Source organism: Rosa rugosa, chromosome 3, assembly GCF_958449725.1.
Source record: "Rosa rugosa chromosome 3, drRosRugo1.1, whole genome shotgun sequence".
Lineage (NCBI taxonomy): Eukaryota > Viridiplantae > Streptophyta > Magnoliopsida > Rosales > Rosaceae > Rosa > Rosa rugosa.
The window spans coordinates 14,122,967-14,142,560 of record NC_084822.1 but is presented as its reverse complement, the minus strand read 5'-3'; the positions used below and the strand labels follow the sequence as shown (position 1 = coordinate 14,142,560).

The following is a 19,594-nucleotide window of genomic DNA, read 5'->3' as shown; positions in this document are numbered from 1 at the left end:
GAACCCTCCAATCAAGAGCACACATCTTTTACCATCGACAAAGGTACGTCTGTTACAAGGTAATGTCATTTGGACTAAAAAATGCTGGAGCAGCATATCAAAGGTTAGTCAATACCATGTTTGCAGATCATATCAGGAAAATAATGGAGGTATACGTCGATGACATGCTAGTAAAGAGTGTCACCATCGAGGACCACATCAAGAATCTAGGCATCGTCAATATGTCCTACTTTAGTATGGTATGAGACTCAACCCTGACAAATGCGTATTTGGTGTCCTCAAAGGTAAGTTCTTGGGTTTTGTGGTTAGCAAGAGAGGTATCGAAGCAAACCCAGAGAAAGTCCAAGCCATTCTCGATATGGCACCACCAAAAACAAGAAACGAAGTAATCCCTCACAGGTAAGGTTGTAGCTCTCGCTAGGTTCATATCTCGCCTAACCGACAAATGGGCACCATTTTTCAAGCTCCTCAAGACCCACCGCACTGAAAATATCAATTGGGGACCAGAGCATGACAAAGCATTAAAGGGAATCCGAGACTACCTAGCGTCTATACCCACCCTCTCTAAACCCATCTTAGGGGAGATCTTGTACATATATCTCGCAGTATCGGTCACAGGAGTCAGCGCTGCCCTCGTCAGGAGAGAGAGCATCGACGAGCTACCAGTATATCACACAGGCAAAGGTTTCAACGACGCAGAGTCCAGGTACTCCGATATCAAAAAATTTGTCCTCGCACTCCTCACCACTGCCAGGCGATTAAGGTAATACTTCCAGGCACATACCATCCTTGTACTGACCAACCAGCCCTTAAAGCAAGTTCTCCAGAAGCCAGAATCCTCAGGAAGGCTGGTAAAGTGGTCCATTAAGTTAGGCGAGTTTGATAGCCACTACGTGCCACGCACCCCCATCAAGGGGCAAGTCGCTGCAGATTTTATAGCAGACTTCATACCCTTGGAAGAAAGCGAGCCTCAAAGCGAGACAAATCCGGAACCCAACCCCACCCCGATGTGGACGCTCCATGTCGATGGCTCCTTTAATAGCAAACTCAGCGGAGCAGGCGTGATTCTCACTGACACAGAAGGGCACACATACGAGTACGCACTGAAGTTCAAGTTTAAAGCTTCCAACAACACAGCCGAGTATGAAGCACTGATAGATGACATTCAATTAGCAAAAGAACTCAGGGTCAAAAGACTTGAAAATCTACAGCGACTCACAACTCGTTGTCAACCAGGTCGATGGCGATTTTCAGGCCAAGGAACCTCATTTATCCTATTATCAATCCCTCACAATAGCCCTACTCAAGCAATGTCTCACCTCCCACACGATCGCCCTGATCCCACTACCACAGAACACCAAGGCAGACGCAATCGCCAGGCTAGCAACATCGCCACCCGGCACAGACATTGAAGGCATCAAGGTAGAAGTCCTGGACAAACAAAGTATTGATAGACCCTTCACCACAGAAAGCCAAAGGCCACCTTCATGGATGAACTCGTTCATTGACTATGTCTCAAAAGGCATCGAGCCAACAGATAAGGCTATCGCTACAAGTCTTCGCAGAAGAGCAACACTATACACAATCCGCGAAGGAAAATTTTACAAGAAAGGCAAATCATTCCCCCTTTTAAAATGCATCTCTCTTGAGGAATGACAGCGAGTACTATTATCACTACACAGCGGAGTCTGTGGCAACCATGCAGGAGCCAGAAACTTGGCATTCAAAGCACTTCGTACATAGTATTACTGGCCCACAATCGAACACGATGCAAAGCATATCGCCAGCGCCTGCCTCAAGTGCCACCAGTTCGCCAACTCTCAAATCGCACCATCTGTGCCACTCTCCACCATCATTATCGCCCCTTGGGCATATTTCCAGTGGGGACTGGACTTCATTGGCAAGTTTCCCATAGCGCCAGGACAGCTAAAATTTGCCATTGTCGTTGTGGATTACAACACCAAGTGGGTGAAAGCAGAGGCCCTCGCAACCATCACGGTCGCCAAAGTCATAAATTTCCTCTGAAAGAACATCTTCTACCGGTTCGAAATCCCTGAAACAATCATCACCGATAACGGTGCTCAATTCAACAATAACATACTCAGGGAGTTCGTCGGCTAGTACGACACCAAGATCCGACAAATGGACAAGTAGAAGCAATCAACAAGATCATCAAGCAGAATCTAAAGAAACGACTCGAGGACACCAAGGGCCTTTGGGCAGAAAAGTTGCCAGAAGTCCTCTGGGCCATCTAGACAACTTCAACCAAAGCTAACGGCAAGTCCCCCTTTTGCATGTCGTTTGGCACAAAAGCAGTCATCCCTGTGGAACAGGAAGTCTAAAGCGATAGGGTGGCATGCTTTGACGAGGCAACCAACTCCGAGGGCCTCAACCTCAATCTCGATCTCCTGGAAGAGCGCCGAGAGTGAGCACACCTGCACAACATAAATAACAAGCAACACATCGCCCGATACTATAATGTCAGGGTCATGCCTCGCCTACTCGCTATAAGGGATTAGGTAATGAAGGAAACAATGCCAACCCCGACAGGATTAAAGGCCCGCTGGGAAGGACCCTACGAGATCGTTGAAGTAGTTGGGCCGACCACTTTCTACCTAAGAAGAGGTGATGGCAACATACTGCCACACCCAGGGAATGCTCAACACCTCTGCTACTACCCCAAGTAAAGCTGAACGTACCCAAGCTCCAAGATCGCCCTCTTGCCACCCAGGTCTCATACTAGTATCAACCATATTACCACCAAGGTTTTAAATTATCTAATGTACCGTGTACCTGTCTTTAGAGAAGCATTCAATGAAACCCTTTTATTACCACCACATATTGCAAATTTCATCTGTACCTACATCCTACGATCGCTGACTGGCTATCGCCATAATAATTGCTCGCAAACCCAGCATCGCCTACCACAATAAAGCCACAAGGTGGCTCAAATATAAAAATGACATACTCTAAGGGCATGGGCACGCTATATAGCAATCCCAACTCACTGCTCAAGCGTCACCAACAATGCAAAAGAAACATTGCTCATGGCCGGTTTTGCTGATATAGCCAATGCTATCCCTCGCAAACCCTTGTGTCGCCCATCGCGATTAGTTAATAAATCTCAACGACATACCGCCAACACCACTGATTAAATGCGAGTCAATGATTACTAAATCTTAACAACACGAATTAATGATCGATGCCAATGATCAATGATTAAGCGTAAAGGAAAATAATGTAAAGGTAAATGACTGATATCAAAAAACGTCCTATCAAGAGCGCAATACCAACTTATCACGTCCGATACGTTATCGCCAACATAAATCTCCAAATCTGTCCTCGCCAACGCATAGCAATCACTAATGATACTTCAAAACGCGTCATCATCGACGACATCTCAAATGCGTATATCAGAAACCTACGATCATAATCGCCACACCAAAGATCTCGACATTACCCAAAATATGCTATCGCCAATCTAAACATACAATCGCCAATAAGCCAATAAAACGCAAGGTTCACAAGGCATAAGCTATCGCCAAGTCAAATACAAGCCAATGTCAATAGCGAACAACCAATAATCGCCAACGCCTCGCGCTACCGATAACAAATGGTATACCCAAAATCAAAGATTTCATTTACTACAAAGGCTTTGCGGCCAATAGCAATACATCAAAGTCCATTCATTACAAAATACGATACACAAGTATGTTCTAGATAAAGTAATATCATTCCTCCGACATGCTTGATCCTTTGGAATTTGAGGAGCCTCGAAAGAAGATCACTACCGTCGGCGCTGAAGGTGCTTGTCTGACAGGCTGGTCCAATTCTGGTGGTAAAGACTGGAGGACAGACTCACTCTCTGCCCTATCGCCGCCCAATCTCCATCATTGTACCCACGCCGCACCACCAGCTATCGGTGCCCTTGGGTTTCTCACTTGAAAGAAGGTTCAGCTCCCCAGAGCACCGATTGTTCAACCCCTCAAGTGATGGAGGGGCTGAGCCTGCCTCAGATCAGGCTATAAAGCCTATAACACAGGCATGAGATTAAGCTATAAAGCCCAGAAATTTGAATGCGAAAACTAATGGTTGGAATGAGTGATTTCACAAGCAAAAGCAAAACGAAAAACAAGAAAAAAGCCATGTTGTGGGTTTGCTCCACCCCAAACTCACCTCACCTATTTATAGCGAATGAGCTGTTACCAAAACCGCCTCAGAACACCCAAAGGTCGCACCACTTTAATGACCTGCAACAATGACGACATTGAAAATAGACAAGACAGTTAATACATTCAACGCATGGGGGACTATCGCCCATCGATATAACCACTCCCAACAAATGACTTTCCATATTTCCAAGGGAAGTAAAAATCAGAAAATAGGCCAAACGACCAATATCCCAACAAAATCCAAAGTACTTACACGTCAGCAAACCTACCGCTGACCCAAACCAAAATAGCTACAAAAGAAAACTAAGTCTCGCCCTCGGCACTACGCGCTCGCTTGCCCTCGACATCAAGCCCTTCAACATTATCGCCCTCGTCACTGCGTGCTTGCCCCGCCCATGTCTCAAACCCTTCAATGTCATCACCCCCTTGCAACGTCTCCACAACCAGAGCCTCGCCACCCTCGCCAACACAGTCATCGACATCTCCAACTCCCCGGCTCTCTCGCCGGTGGTTCCTGGATCACAACACTGCCACCGGCACTACTTTGTTCCCTATTAGCCTTTTTCGCTTGCATATCGCAAACCATCTTATCATGATCAAGCCAACCCCCAGCACGTCCCTCGCGAATCTAGTGAAAGGCACCTTCTGAGAACGCCTGATCCAGCCTCGCCTAGAAGTGGGGCAATAACAAGTACTCATCGACGGCACGAAATGCACCATCCCTCTTGGCCTTCTTGAGTTTGTCTGCATGGGTCTCCCCTTGCGTACGAAGACGGAGGCTGTCATCAGCAAAAGAGCTGGCCCGAGACCGCTCCTCGGCCACCTCCTTCATCAAGCGCTCGAGCTCCGCATCCTTTTCTCCCACCTAATGCTCGACAACCCTCAAGCGATCAACTTTTCCCTACAAAATCCCTAGCTGCCCCTCCAGCTCAGTAACGCGATCAAGATAAGGGGCTAAGCTTTGCAGCATTGCATCATAGAGCTCCAACTCTGCATCTCGCTCTCGGACTTGCCTTTCCAACTCTTGAAAACGCATATCCACATAGCAGAATTGCTCTCTAACCTCCTCCAGGGCCTGGACTCCCAACTCAACCTGCTGTAACCTCCTGATAAGGTCCAAGTTGGCATCCCTCGAAGGACCAAGAGCCTCCTCGGCCTCTCGGCGATTTGTTTCCTCCACAGCTAGTAACTGTTCCAGCTCCATTCTCCTGGCAATGCCTCCATTGATCGCCCGTCTCGTCTCCTCTCGGCCAACCCTATCGTGATCCAGCAAGTCCTTGAGCTCTTGGGTCCTCCGTCTTTCCCCCTCCAAATCGCCCCTGAGCTGGGCAATCTCCCGATCAAAATGCTCTAGCAGCTCCGACGACGCCTGATAATTCACATTCACAGCCTACACACAACAACCACATAAGAAACACAGAACAATGATACAACCACTGGCAACATAAAAGTACATTTATCCTCAACAACCTCTCCTGAGCATCGCGATACCCAGCTTGAGGATCTTCAATATTAACTCGGCCCCGATCACAATGATAGTTGCGCAGATCCGCCACCATGTGCAGGATAGCGCCATCAGTAATGCCAATTTCACCAAGAGTACGGGCAAGGCCTCCAACCACTTCATCACGAAAGTGTTGAGACCCCTCACTCGTGGACCTCGACCAGGCTGTCCCATCAACCCAAGACCTTTTTCCTCCACGAGGATCCATTCACCCCCATCGGGGGACTCCCGAGACGAAGCTGAGAGGCAGTCCTCTTCCTCTGGCTAGCAGCGCCATCAGTATGCGCACAGGTACTCTCCATACCCCTAGCCTGGCTACGCACAAACTGCCACAGGAATATTCTCACCATCACCACGCGCGCTGGCATCTCGCTACGGATCTCCAGCGTCTGTAACCACCTCTCTACCAACGGCCTAACTAGTCACCTCAGCCTCGCCACTGTCAACGGTGATCACCTCCTATGATTTGGGACCCCCGATATCGGCACCAAGAACACCCTCCAACTATTCCAAGACAACATCTTCCACCAAGCGAACCCTCGCGCCGGCATCACTTTGCCGCCTCTCAACTTCCTCAAATAATTCCTCTATGGAAATCTCCATTTCAATGGGGGGTGGAACCTGCTGCCCTGCCCCAACATCATGGGAGCCCTGTCCGATCTCGCGAACCCCTTCCTCCACTTGCACACGGGGGGACTGGCTAGCCTCCCTACTTGGAGCTTGGGTAGATGATCCTCCCTCAACCACCTGAACTCGGGGGGACTGCCTCCCCTCTCCTCCAATCTGGGGTGACCTCCTCTTCTGTTCTATTTGCGCCTGAGGACGCTACCTCGCTTCACCCGCCTGAACTGAACGACTCTGTCTTGCCGGCCTATCTTGGACCTCGCCAACATCAACACCCGTTAGTGCCCCTTCAGCATCCACTGCCAGGTTATTAAGGAACTACAACACCCTGTCAGGGAACCTATCGTACATGTCTCACGGCAACTACAGGACTACGCGATGACCGGTATCGTAAAGCTTCCTTGTCTGCAAGTCAAGGTTCGCCCGCCTAACCGCCTCGGAATCGCGAACCAGTTCCTCAATAATGGCATCAGTAGCCGCGTCAACGTAAGGGGCGTCACTCTTTCTAGCAGCCTCGTTCGGCAAGTTGGCTACAAAAAGAACAAAACATGTCAGAAATGCGATACCGATATGACACCAGTTACAAGGGCAAAACCTTACCAGGACGCCTTCCCAATCGCCATCTCTTGTATATCACAAGCCTACATAGGCGGTAAAACCCTCTCTTCCCCAAAGGGAACTTGCCCAACACCCTCATGATGCGTTTACTCTCCAACTGGCTAAGGTTAGATTCTTGCCTCACTAATATAAAAAACAAACACTATTAGCACACATCCATAATAGTCACACCAAAGACATCATCATGTGACTCACCAATGGGCTGGAATCGGGTAGGCACCCAATGAGCCATATCGGGGTTCTGCCAGAGACCACCAACGAGACAAGGCTTACTTTTCCATCGAGTATAAATATTGAACGGTAGGTCATCATTGATAACCCGCCCACGAAAATTCACGCATCCCCTATCGCCAGTCTTCGTTGAATATTGCATCTTAAATAAGGAATTGAACTCATCTATACTGGGACATTATTGCTTGCTAATCCTCCAAAGCAATAAAACCCATAGAAGCTGCCTCAGTGCATTAAGCGACAATTGACCCACAGCAATGTTGAGGTAAGACAACAAGTCTTACATCTCATCCGGTATCAAAAAAGACAGGCCATACTTCAGCTGATATTTATAAAAACACGCCCATCCCAACTCGGGATGGCTAAAGAACTCCCCATCTCTCAAAGGTCACAGCAAGATATTATTCGGAATGTCCCAAGTCGCCCTCATATCATCAATTTGCACTTGGGTTATATTACACCCCAGTTGGTCAACTGGCATATTGTCAGGCGCTAGCAGCAATCGCCCACCCAGAGACTGAGGAACCTCCAACAGCTTGTACTCCTCAGAACCCGCACTCTCGTGACCCGCTTCCACCTCGGGAGGCCCAACGTGGCTTGGACCACCACGAGAAGAATCTTCACCGCCCCCACAGCCACGGGCACATTGCTCGCGAGCCATACTACGAACGGCACACCTAAGGTCAGTCAAAGTTAGTCAACTCTACCTATCGCCTTCCCCAACCCGCCCCACGACAAAATTTTCAAAATCCGCACACACCACCTCAAAGCCACAATGCAGAAACACCCCACAACCCCCAACCCAACTCTTAAAACCCACCACAACGACGCCAAAGACTCAACCTTCTCCACTTCAAACCAACAAAAGACGACAAAAACCCGCTGCAACCCATGTTCTCTCAATAACAGACAACCAAAACGAAACCCAGAAAGCATTACGAAATCGTATCTGTTTGACAAAAGCTGATGAGGAAAACAGCGACCGCAAACCCTTCCAGCCCCAAGAACTCTGACAACGGTTTAAGAATCAACCTTTCTGGATGTCAAAAGCCCCAACTTTATCCAGCTTCTTCTCCCAAAATTTGATCAAAATATGAGGAACAGTAGCCGCCCCCGTCTCTCTCCTCCACCTATATATAAGGTCCGCGAGAGCACGAGGACCGTTGGATGTGCAAGGACTACATCATGAGATCTCGTCACGTGTCAGACATGTCTGAGTGTAACAGTGGTCGTGCGCCGTCGCCTCGGCTCCCTCCCTACTACCCCATTATTACATGTTACGGACTCCAGTACGCCAGACTTCCTGCACACGAAGTACGAATGATAACAAGACACGTGTCGCCAGGGTATTGAGAATACGCCAAAAGATACATGAAACCCTAACCCAAGCACCCGATATCGATACAAAAGAAAAGAGGGTACCTGGGGGACTTTGAAAAGAAAATTACTCCACCCCAGTCAACACTCCTCCTAGTTGGGGACTTGAGGGACTGGGGATAATGGTTGTACGGAAGCCACGTGGTAAGGAGACTCGCCTTGCACTTCCGATACTTCTACCAAGAACAAACTCCCCACCTAAGAGGACTCTTGACCGGGGAATTGGGGGATTTGTTGGTATATATACCTCCCAGGCACAAGTATCGAAAGCACAAGGCTCATCTAGCCACCAAGGATCAGCAAAGTACTCTCAAGCAGGGTTCCCGATACCACCAAGGGGGGTATCGGAAACTCAACCGTCCCACATCTGGTGCAAAGAAACCGCATCTCCCCAAATCCTCTACAAAAGAGTCATCTCCAACGTCCTAAAGAGGTAACTGTTTACTATCGCTTTCTATTATCTTTATCTCATAACGATACTGACTTACGCATCGGAGCGTCAAAGGCCGACACACCCGGTCTTCCCTCTGACATTTGTTTGTTTTACAGATAAACGAGACCGATAGCGATAGTGACAGAACAAGACACCTTGTGATTCCGCTGGACTATACCACCATCTATACAGCTGAAACAGGCACAAGCGATCAAATTAGAAGTTTGAGGACTGAAATGATTTTAGGTGCAAAGTTCAGGGTGGTAAAATGATTTTAGTTTTCTTGATTACCTTTTAACTTTGCCACAGCTCTTAAGGTTTTCATTGTGGATTTGGCTACGTAAGCAAGTTCACCGCCATGTTCCCACAATACTGTAGAGCACCAGAGCTTTTGGATTTAAAGAAGGATCTGGGTTTTGCTCTTAACATTGTCTTGATCCTTTCGGCTTTTGACAGAGACCAAATGTCTCATAACTTTTGTAAGAGAAGGATCAGCTTGAACATTGTGAGAAAAAGAAGTCAAAGCAACCATTAGAACTTCAGCAGGATGAGGACTAAATTGCTGAAAAAAACCTTATGCCTAGTATGCCAAAAATTCCAACATAAAATATTGATCATAGATAGTTAAGCTTCCCTATTTTCTGATATGGTTGGTACCTAACTACCTACTCCAATTAGCTAAAACCATTCTAACATGAAAACCTTTTCGATTTGACATCTTTAAGAGTGCCTTCGTCAAGCCTAGTTAAACATTGTAACCACTATTCAATTCGATCGCCAAACTATTGTTCGTTGTTTTTTTTTTTTTTAAAGAAACAAAAAAATTCGTTGAATGGTATCGATAATGGTTGCAATGTTTAGAAATCACCTCTTCCACAATAGGAGGAGCAATCAGGGAGAAACTATTACAAGATTTATTTGCTAGTGACCAGCGAGCAAGACAATGAGCTGCTTCATTCGCTTCCCTATACAAATGAGTAAAGGTGTTATCAGGAAGTCGAGCAAAGAGAGAAATCACATTCTCATACACTGAAGGTAGCTGTATTACCCTGTATATTTAGGAGGGGATTCCAATGAGTAAACCCACTTGTATGAGTTGGAACGATTCCAGTCTTGAATCTTCCGAAACTATTCATTTGTTGCTTCTTTTCTCTGCACAACAAAAAACTGGACCGAGGAGGAAGAACGATGGCTGTAGGAGAAAAACTAACAAAAAACAAAGGGTATTTGCAAATCAAACTGCTTGCGTTATCAGGTTCCCGAATTAGTTGAATCATTCCAGGCTATAAGATAGCATTGAATGGCTAGTTGCTGAGACATAAGACATTTGGATGTAATGAAAGATCTTCTAATTTTCGAAGCACAATTGAACACATTTTCCTTGTGCTTTCCACCGCAAACTCACCAAGTTCATATTTTGAAGATGTTTGTGCTTATTATGCATGGTTGTTTCTCCAACATTTTTTAGGGGAGTGTATTGTATATGAAATTAGTGAAACTTTTAAAGAAATCTATGGAATTTAAAAGTCTAGAGTACTACAACTGTTGTTGGAGTTGAAAAATGGACCATTAAGTGCGAGGGAATAAAAATCCCGTGGGCCAGCCCACCATAATTGATTGGGCTCTAGATGCATGAAATTTTCACCAGTTTCACTCGGTCATAAAAGATGATAGCAGAGTATGTTACTCAAAACTTTTGAAAACTACTCTTCCCCGTATGGAAATTGAGTTCAAGTGGATGGGATTACCAGCTGAAGTAATGATATTTGAAATTTTTGATGGGGTTATTAATTTCGACAAGACGATATTGCTTGAGTTAACCAAATTTAAGAGTAACTTGAGCTCATGAGAAGAGGACAGCCAAGACGGGAGAAGTTATAACAGTAGAACCAAGAACCTTGACCTTTATATCATACAACAATTACATTTCTAGGGTTCATGGAACTGTAACATACATTCAATACAGTAACGCCTTTCATCTCGATTTTACAATAACCAAGTTGTATGATTAAACTTGTACTGTGTACTGTGTACTGTGTCTAGTCATGCCTAACCTAGATTATGCGAGTTGCAGAACCTCTTCACGCTTGATGTCAAACACTTCGATAAGGGCGTCTTCAACAACCTACGAAAAAGCCAAATGGAAACGGAAAGTATGGAGCTAAGATCATAGGGAAAATTCACAATACTTGAAATAAAGCAGTTCAATGGTTCTAGCAACAATTCCACCAAAAATAATTACCTTATCTGGAGTTGAGGCACCAGATGTCACACCAATAGTCACAGGACCTGCAGGCAGCCAGTTTTCTTTCTCAACCAACTCGCCGTGCTGTAACAAATTATAAACAAATTACAAGAGGTGTAATGGGCATAGAGAAAACAATAATATAAGCATCAACAAATGAGATTATCATGTCTCCACAAACTCACATTTAGCTTATAAGCTATTCTGTTTCCAGGTCCTATTCTTTTCTCACTATCAATCCAGTATGAGGGAATTCCACGAAGTTCTGCAATCTCTTGTAGGTGAGAGGTATTGCTCGAGTTCCACCCACCAACAACTAACATAAGATCTAGCTTTTCCTCAACCAGCTTGTACATTGCATCTTGTCGCTCCTGTAAATGTAACAAAAAGATGATCTTTGAGTCACACCAAGTATTTCAGCATTTAATGCAGTGCCTATACTGGCAGTGCACTGTGGTAAAGCCACTCTGCTTTCAAGCTAATCTGTAAACAAAATAGGTGAAATCCTAGTGGCTGCTATGGGCAGTCAGAAACACCATTGTTTTCTCTTTCTTGCTAAATTTATACATAGCATAGAAGGTTATAAGAAGATGAAGAACTATGTTGTACAATATAATAAAAAGTTAGTATCAGACAATAAATCAGACTAGAAAAATCATCAACAAAAACAATACCTGAGTCGCATCACATATTGTGTTGAAGCTCACAAAATGGTCATTGATATTTTCCACTCCATACTTGCGCATCATGGTCTTCTCTAATAATTTTCCTGTTAGATTGACATTAGGATGCAGTTAATAGTTTGCAAATAAAAAAAATTTCACCAAAGATGAACCAACCTAGCATAACAGTTCACTAACCAATGTCTTCAGTCTCGCCCTTAAGCATTGTAGTCTGATTTGCAATGCCACATTTAATAAGATCTCTATCTGGATCGAACCCTGGAGAAACTGCTTTCTTAAATTTCTGCATTCATACCGAATTAAAACAGTAAATCTCTGCATGAAGCCCAAAAAACTAGCAAATTCATACAGAAGCAACAGTTAACAGAAATGCACCTCTAGAAATGCTTCTCTAGTTGAGCTAGACCCATTAAGTTCACCACCAAGAATGTAGTCACACACATACGATGCCTGTAATCAAATTCAAAGTTATAGTAAACTAACAAAAAGACTGAAGCCAAAATTTTTTGTAATGCCAACAAATCAACGACAACGTACATATCACTTGCATACCTCATCCATATTTTTCACTATAACATACTTTCCGGCAAAAGAAGCAGTGGCCACAGTTTCCTCATGAGCATATTTACCATGTATGATAGAAGTGTAGTCTCCTTTCTTGTGCTTTTCTACAGTATTCCAAACCTTCACACATAGAGACATTGTATATATGAAATATGAGACCCAATTTTCATATCCTATTAAAAAATAGAGTTCAAAACATATGAAAAAATAAATAAATAAATAAATAACTACCTTGGAAACCCAAGGGCAAGTAGTGTCAACAATTTGAACATTTCTGTCACTCAAGCTCAGCATTTCATCCACTGCTGCTCCGAAAGCAGGCAAAATTACCACATCACCCTTGTCCACTACCTCAAATTGCTTCCTCCCTTCCTCAATCGGAATGTTTTTCACCTCCATCTCCTCCAACCTCTGCCATTATTCATCCCAATCAATCAATTTACAAACGAAATCAACCATCAACCTTCACTTGAATCGAAAATTGAAGAATTTATAACGAACCTTATTGACAGTCGGATTGTGAATGATCTCGTTGGTAATCCAAATCCTCTCATCTGGAAATTGCTTTCTGGCCTCGTAAGCAATCTGCACGGCTCTCTCAACGCCCCAACAGAACCCGTACGCCTCGGCGAGCTTCACGGTCACGTTTCCCCAGGTGTACTCGAACCCGTTCTCCTTCAGCTTCTTAATAACATCACCTAAAATTTTCAAATTCAAATCGTTCAATCCTTCAATTATTTACCGAATAATTCTTCTTCAATACTTCGATTAATGACTGAAATTATTCATAGCTAGCTAGTAGCTTACTGGTGTATTCGCGGTTCATGAGCTCGAGGGTCTCTTCCTTATGGCCGAACCCTCTGCGGTTGTAGTTCTTGCTCCGGGTCAGGTTCTTACGGAACACCTTGGCGTCGAAATCAGACTCCACGGCGGCGGAGGAGTCGCCGGAGCATCTGACGGGGAGCGAGCTCCGGCTGCGGAAACAGACGCTGCCGGCGAGGCTGTGAGGCGAGAAGAGATCGGTGCGGGGCGGGATGCGGCAGAGGTGGAGAGTGATGGCCATCGGAGAGGCGCGTGAGGGATGGCAGAGGCGCGTGGTGAATAGAGAGAGAGAGAGAGAGAGAGAGAGAGAGAGAGAAGTGCTGACTGGGAATTAGTGGTGGTCGTGTTATCTAGAGCAACAATGTGGTTTGTGCACTCGGGAGTAGTTCGTGGTTTATATTTATTTTGTTGTGGGGAGGTTTGTCGTTTTGTGCAGTGGATCTGGTTATGGGTCGTCGTTTTGATTCTAAAATGACATTGCTGTCCCGGTTTGGTAAAAAATATACGTGATTCTCGTTTAAAAAAAAAAACGTGATTCTTGAATGTACCGCCAAATTTGTAAACCACAAGAATTACCGTCAAGGATGTGGGCACAAAAAACAAAATGGAAACTTGTAGTAGATGCTTGGAAAGGGAAGATTGAGTTGGTAGCTGTGGTGACCTGAAAGGGGGGTCCCACAGCGCCGCGACTCCGAGCCAATGAGGAATCGACATGTCACGAATGGCATCTCGATAGCTCATCAACCCGAAACCGCAAGGCCTTTTGAGTTTAGGTTGTTGGTTTACAAAACACTTTCTTGGACAAATCATTCTAGCAACCTAACAACACATTGTCAAAAGCGGAATTCGAAATGGGCTAAGAGTTTTGGGCTTGCAATCGGAGCCCAATTTGGAAAATAAAACGGATCACTAAGTAACTACAAGTATGGGAGACGCGCCCCAGGGTTACGGGTCTCCCGGAATTTTTTTGTAAACGAGTAGGAAATAAATAAAAAGTAAATAAACTAGCTACTACAAAATCCGATTAAGGACCAAAACCTTCTTTTGATAAAACTAAAGAGAAATGCGCCAAGCCGTGCCATGTGCCTCCCCTGTACGCTTCCCGACCACATGCTCGAAACCTGCACACTATAGTAGGGGTGAGCTTTCGTCCTCGCATGCCCAGTAGGGGCCGACCCAACCATGCTAGGTTTGAAAAAATAATATACTTGAAAATATTTACTACATAATATTGTGCACGTTTATCGAAAAATGCTTTAAGAAAAGTGGCAACCACAAACATTCGTTTTCTTTCATTAAACATGTGCAGTATGCTTCACACACTTGGAGCTCCGAGATACTTACCTGCCGGCTAAAGTAAAATAAATCAGTGACCGATCTGGTTCGTCCTGAGTAAGAGAACCAGCCAACTACTTTGTAGTCCTTGTGACTACAAGTAGCGAAAGTGTCCATTTCCTGGCTCTGAGTCTCCTATGACTGGTTCACTGTCTGTACTTACCTTTCCCCGACAAACATAGGAGCACAGCCCCCTCCGGAGGTTCACGGTTATCGACACCGTGGGATCCCTAGGAATCAACGCGTCTAGGTCCCATTCACTTTCAGGTCACAAACATACAAAGGGTACAGTATCTCAACATGCAAGTCTAGCCTCGGTTTTCGCAATCAACAATTATCAGCTCTGAAAACACATGTATCACGAGGCATCGACTGATGAACAACCAAAAACGTTCTTGCAGGCAACATACTATCATAGTATAGCATTCCACATATACTGAAAAGCCTCTAACAAGGAAGGGACAGCTCACCCTACCTGGAATTGGAGTGCTTGCCCACATTCGGGTTCGTTCTCGACTTTCAACACTTTGTCCACTTCCAAATGCACACGCTCGGGTCCTTTATAATAAAATTAAACCAATAAGTAACCTGACTTCATTATAACTCAACTAACCGAGCAACCAAAACATTTACTTAATTTCCTTATAGTCCATCGGATTATCCTTTAATCGAAAAATGATCTAGAACTTGTGTTTATAGAATTTTCCTTTAGTTGATAAATTCTATTATCCATTCCCAAACAATCCAAATCCAAATGATATAGCATTTGAATCATTTAGGATATGGTGATTATACTTAGCACCTGCACCTTCATTTCTTTACCTTTTTTACCTTAAGAAAACAAATGGCAATTTCCATTCCCGAACAATTCATTTAACATAGTAAGCTCATTCGGGATATGGTGATCACACTTCTTCCCATACTAAAATTTCGGTCAACCGGTTTGACCTCATTTTATTTAGCCTTTAAACCCTAAGCTATTAAATAGCAACCACCATTCCCGAATAATTTCATTATACAATAATTCCGGGATATGGTAGGTTTGGAATATTTCTATTCACGGACCTTAAATTGAACATTCCACATATTAATTCACTTATCCAAAACCGGTCCATTCTTATTTATAATTTTTCTCATGCAATTAGCCAAATCACCGCTTTCATAATTAAATCAACAAGGACAATTTCCTATCAATTCCAATCCACTCAACAACATATCCATATCACCATTTTAACACTTTCCCATTCATGAGGCTACAAACAACAGATTACAACCACCACAGTTTCACCAACAATAGATTCAAAACCCAGACCCTTACCATTTCTTCTTCTCCAAACTGAGGGCTAAATCCAATTGCTGCAATCCAGCTCCAACAATTGCTTTGGGCACCTAACAGATATGACAAGATCAACAGTCCAACTCTTAACCAAATTCATTCCAAAACCGAGTTCTTGAATCCTTACCTTTCCTCAATACAAATGGAACTGACCCAGCACTTCTCTTCTCCGAAGGCTTACAATTTTGCAGACCTCCCTTCCTCCAAAACCTCCAGAACACATATTCCAAAATCCTCACAGATTTCAAATTAAGAAATCGAGTTAGGGTTCTCAATCTAGATCAAAGTAGAAGCCTCACTAAGAAGAAGGGATAGAATCCAGCTTACCGAACGAAGAGAATAAGCTGGTGGTGCTCACGGTGACGCTAGGTTGGCTCACGTGCCAGCGGTGGCGCGTGAGACGCGTGCGGGGGCTCTGGCCGAAATCGGAGGCTGAGGGTCTATGGCTTTGATGCATCGTGAAGCCTTGATTCCAGCTACGGAGGTTGTTTAGCTCGATCCGAGCTGGAGAGTAGAGAACGAGGGCATGCAGGGCCGAGGCCTCCGACGATGCTGGTACGGCGGTTTCCCGACATCGACGAGTGATGATGCTCACGGGTTTCGCTCTTCCTTGTCCACTGAGTCGGACGGTGGTGTCAGTGTGGCATGGTGATGGTCGGAAATCGACGAAGGAGAAAGGGCAGTGGTGTCGCAGCTTTTGGTGGTCGCGTGTGGAGGCTACCGGCGATGCATGTCGGTGATTCCGGGTGGGTTTTGGTCGGGTTCAGGTGTTGCGTCGACTGGTGGAAGTGATGTGGTGAGATGGTGGCCGGAGATGGAGTCTCCGGTGATGGCAGAGGGAGAACGAGAGAGAGAGAGCGAGAGGTCGGGGGAGAGGGAAGGAGAAGGACGCGGCTGCAAGGGAGAAATGGGACTAGGGCTTCCAATTTTTTTCTATTTATAGTTGTGTGCGTGAAATACCAATTTTGCCCTTGCGACGAATTACGAAACTCTCCTAGCTAATTTCTTTCGGGTTTTGGGCTCGGGACTTTTCTTTCATTCGCTTTTCGTCTGAAACTTCCTTAATTAATTCTTGACTTCATCTTAGGCCCAAAACGAGGAACTCTGGCCCACACTTAAATCATGAGGCCCAAATCGTAATCTCGATACCAAAATAATTTCCAAAATAAATTCCTTCACTTAAATTACCTTGCGAAAATCTTATTGGCGAAAAATTACATTCTAAAAATTAAACAAAATTTTCGGGGGCTCACACTCTACCCCCCTTAAAATAAATTTCGTCCTCGAAATTTACCCAATGTATGAATGAGAGAGGTTACTTCTTTTCACCTCGGGCTCGAGTTTGCACAAGACATTGTTTTACCTTCCTCTGATACTTTTTGAACCTTTACCATTCACATGGTACATCTTACTCCACTTATGGGGACGACCTCATCAAACTCTATAACCATTTGTTTTTTCGCAAATTGCACTTTTCCTCTATCACATTGTGTGTGTATGTGCAAACATTTGATTTCATTGTCTCATCCAACTCCTCTGAGCTCAATGCCATATACAAAGACATTATAATTTTAGCCTTTCCGAATAATTCAAAGAGTCTTATAACAAATCGGGGACTAACACTTAGTCAACCACTAATCTCAATAACCACATACTGCAAAGCAGTGGCAAATCCACTCGTCGACCTCATTTCCACAACTAAATGACCAACATTTTAGTGTAAGAATCCTCAAGCATTACTTGTAAACAATTCGCGTGGAATGCCCCGTCACACATTATCTTACACAACACAATGACATTCGTAAAACTTTCACAATTCGTGCTTCCATTAATTTCATATCCCCATTCCGGAGCTATCTTTATCAATTCAGTAAGTGTTCCTATCATACGTTCCATAGGATACACTTTATTCCGTGAATCTTGCTTCTTTTCGATAAGCAACTCGCTGAATAGCAACTTCGTTGCAACCATGCAATAATCGCTTACTTTTCAAAATCACCGAAAACAAATCGACGTCTACGCTCAATTCCCATTTAACGAGAGTATAAAATTACTCGGGAATTTGAGCCTTAAATATAAGTGGCAACCAAGGAGAGAAACCGAGCTTTCTCCATTGGTCAACCTAAATAAGTTTCGTAGAGCGTCACTACAAATGACACGTCAACGATGTCATCGCTGTCGTCCGCCTCGTAGTTATCAACGATCTTGGTTGTCATACCTCATGCACACTTATACGTAGCTTAGCGGATACTGTTTACTCCATGGACAAACAATTGTGGCAGCTTGTACATATGACGTCGAAACCAAGCAAACGATTCAGTAAATTCGATGTCACATTGTGAAATCGCAACACCTAAGTACCTACAACACGTCATGAGACACCAATCAATAGGTCGCTTGGCATTGACCAAACAAACCGTCCAATGCTCAAGGCATCAAGTTGCAACAATACTTTTCGCTAAGTTTCAACGAAATTCGAGGATCACCAATCGAAGTTGACTCCTCGAGATTTGTAAAGTTCGTAGCATTTCCATTAACGGTCTCGACCTTGAACTATCATTTCTATCATACGAACTCGTTTGATGTCAAAACTCAAAAATCAAGTCATAAGCGCTCCTTCAATTTTTGGTCAAGCCAAAATAGTTGAATCGGTTACAAGCACTTTATTTTCTTGTGTCCTCGTCCGACAACAAGAAAAAGTAATTTCTAAATATTCTCCTTTAAAGTAATCCTTTACTTTCGAAATGGGTGCCCTGAGTAAATCCGAAGGTGAACTAACATTCTTTCAACCACCAGTTTACATAAAAGATAACTAATGATAAGAGAAAGCCACAACGAGACTAACATTTCAAGTTTCCAAGAAGTTGGAAAATAATTTTGAATGAGTTCACTACTAAAATTTTGGATATGCAATTTCAACCAAATCAAGATCAGTAGGTTCGATGTAGAAATGCTGACTGAGACCGTCGTCAAAATTTCAGAAATTTAAAAGTAGTAGAGGTCGGATAAAACTAAATTTCGAGTAGTTGCGGAGACAAAATAGTAAAATTCTTGGAATTTCAATTTTTTTTTTTTTTTTTTTTTTTTTTTTTTTTTTTGCTTGAAAACAGAATAGGGAAATTGTAAACTCTCCTACTTTTCGAACAAGATTTGTTGGCACAAACTTTTTGGTAGGTAAGGAAATAATTTCAAATGCATTTTGCTGAAACAGCCTTGAAGATAGTTTTGAGTTTGTTTTCAAAGTCTAGGTTGTAGAATTTTTTTGTTTTTTTTTTTTTTTTGTGTTTTTTTTTTTTTGAAGAACCCAAAATGTTCGAGCTTTGTAAAACAGAACACTTTAGTAAGGAAAACTTGATTGTTTAAGGTGTAGTCTCTTGACTTATGAGGAAAACATTTTAGTAATGCAAGAGACGAAAATCAACTTTTGTAGTAAGAGGCAAGAACGTAAAACAGTTAATGTAAACTCCTGGTGTGGAAGAAATGTTACGAATTCCTTGTCTCAAAAGCAAACACGTGAGGTAAATGCGCAATTTGTCACCTAGATTTTTGAACTTTTCAATTACGCCTTGACGTCACCATTTCAGCGTCATTCTAACCACGTAATCAAAGTTGTCTTTCAAGAGTGTGCTACCAACTTGTCTACGTTCTGA

General features: G+C 43.9%; 1 protein-coding gene and 1 long non-coding RNA gene across 2 annotated transcripts; both read right to left on the bottom strand.

The window, feature by feature from the left end:
• Positions 1-10,843: 10,843 nt before the first annotated feature.
• On the bottom strand, positions 10,844-13,648 carry LOC133739783 (4-hydroxy-3-methylbut-2-enyl diphosphate reductase, chloroplastic). Its single transcript, XM_062167589.1, has 10 exons — positions 13,259-13,648; positions 12,953-13,149; positions 12,683-12,862; positions 12,440-12,571; positions 12,263-12,337; positions 12,065-12,170; positions 11,879-11,973; positions 11,390-11,575; positions 11,202-11,288; positions 10,844-11,084 (listed from the first exon to the last, which is right to left on the bottom strand). Exons 1-10 carry the CDS (start codon positions 13,512-13,514, stop codon positions 11,019-11,021), a joined length of 1,380 nt encoding a protein of 459 aa, XP_062023573.1. The 5' UTR covers positions 13,515-13,648; the 3' UTR covers positions 10,844-11,018.
• A 298-nt stretch (positions 13,649-13,946) lies between these two features.
• Positions 13,947-17,832, bottom strand: LOC133740368 (uncharacterized). Its single transcript, XR_009861168.1, has 4 exons — positions 16,072-17,832; positions 15,927-15,997; positions 15,084-15,166; positions 13,947-14,401 (listed from the first exon to the last, which is right to left on the bottom strand). It is a non-coding gene; the product is annotated as an uncharacterized LOC133740368 (long non-coding RNA).
• Positions 17,833-19,594: the final 1,762 nt, after the last annotated feature.

Bases quoted from the DNA above. Each gene is read 5' to 3' on its own strand.
- LOC133739783 (XM_062167589.1), bottom strand. From the start codon at position 13,514: ATGGCCATCACTCTCCACCTCTGCCGCATCCCGCCCCGCACCGATCTC. The intron at 13,150-13,258 runs GTAAGCTACTAG...TGAAAATTTTAG, and splicing joins CATGAACCGCGAATACACCA to GTGATGTTATTAAGAAGCTG. The intron at 11,289-11,389 runs GTGAGTTTGTGG...AATTTGTTACAG, and splicing joins GAATAGCTTATAAGCTAAAT to CACGGCGAGTTGGTTGAGAA.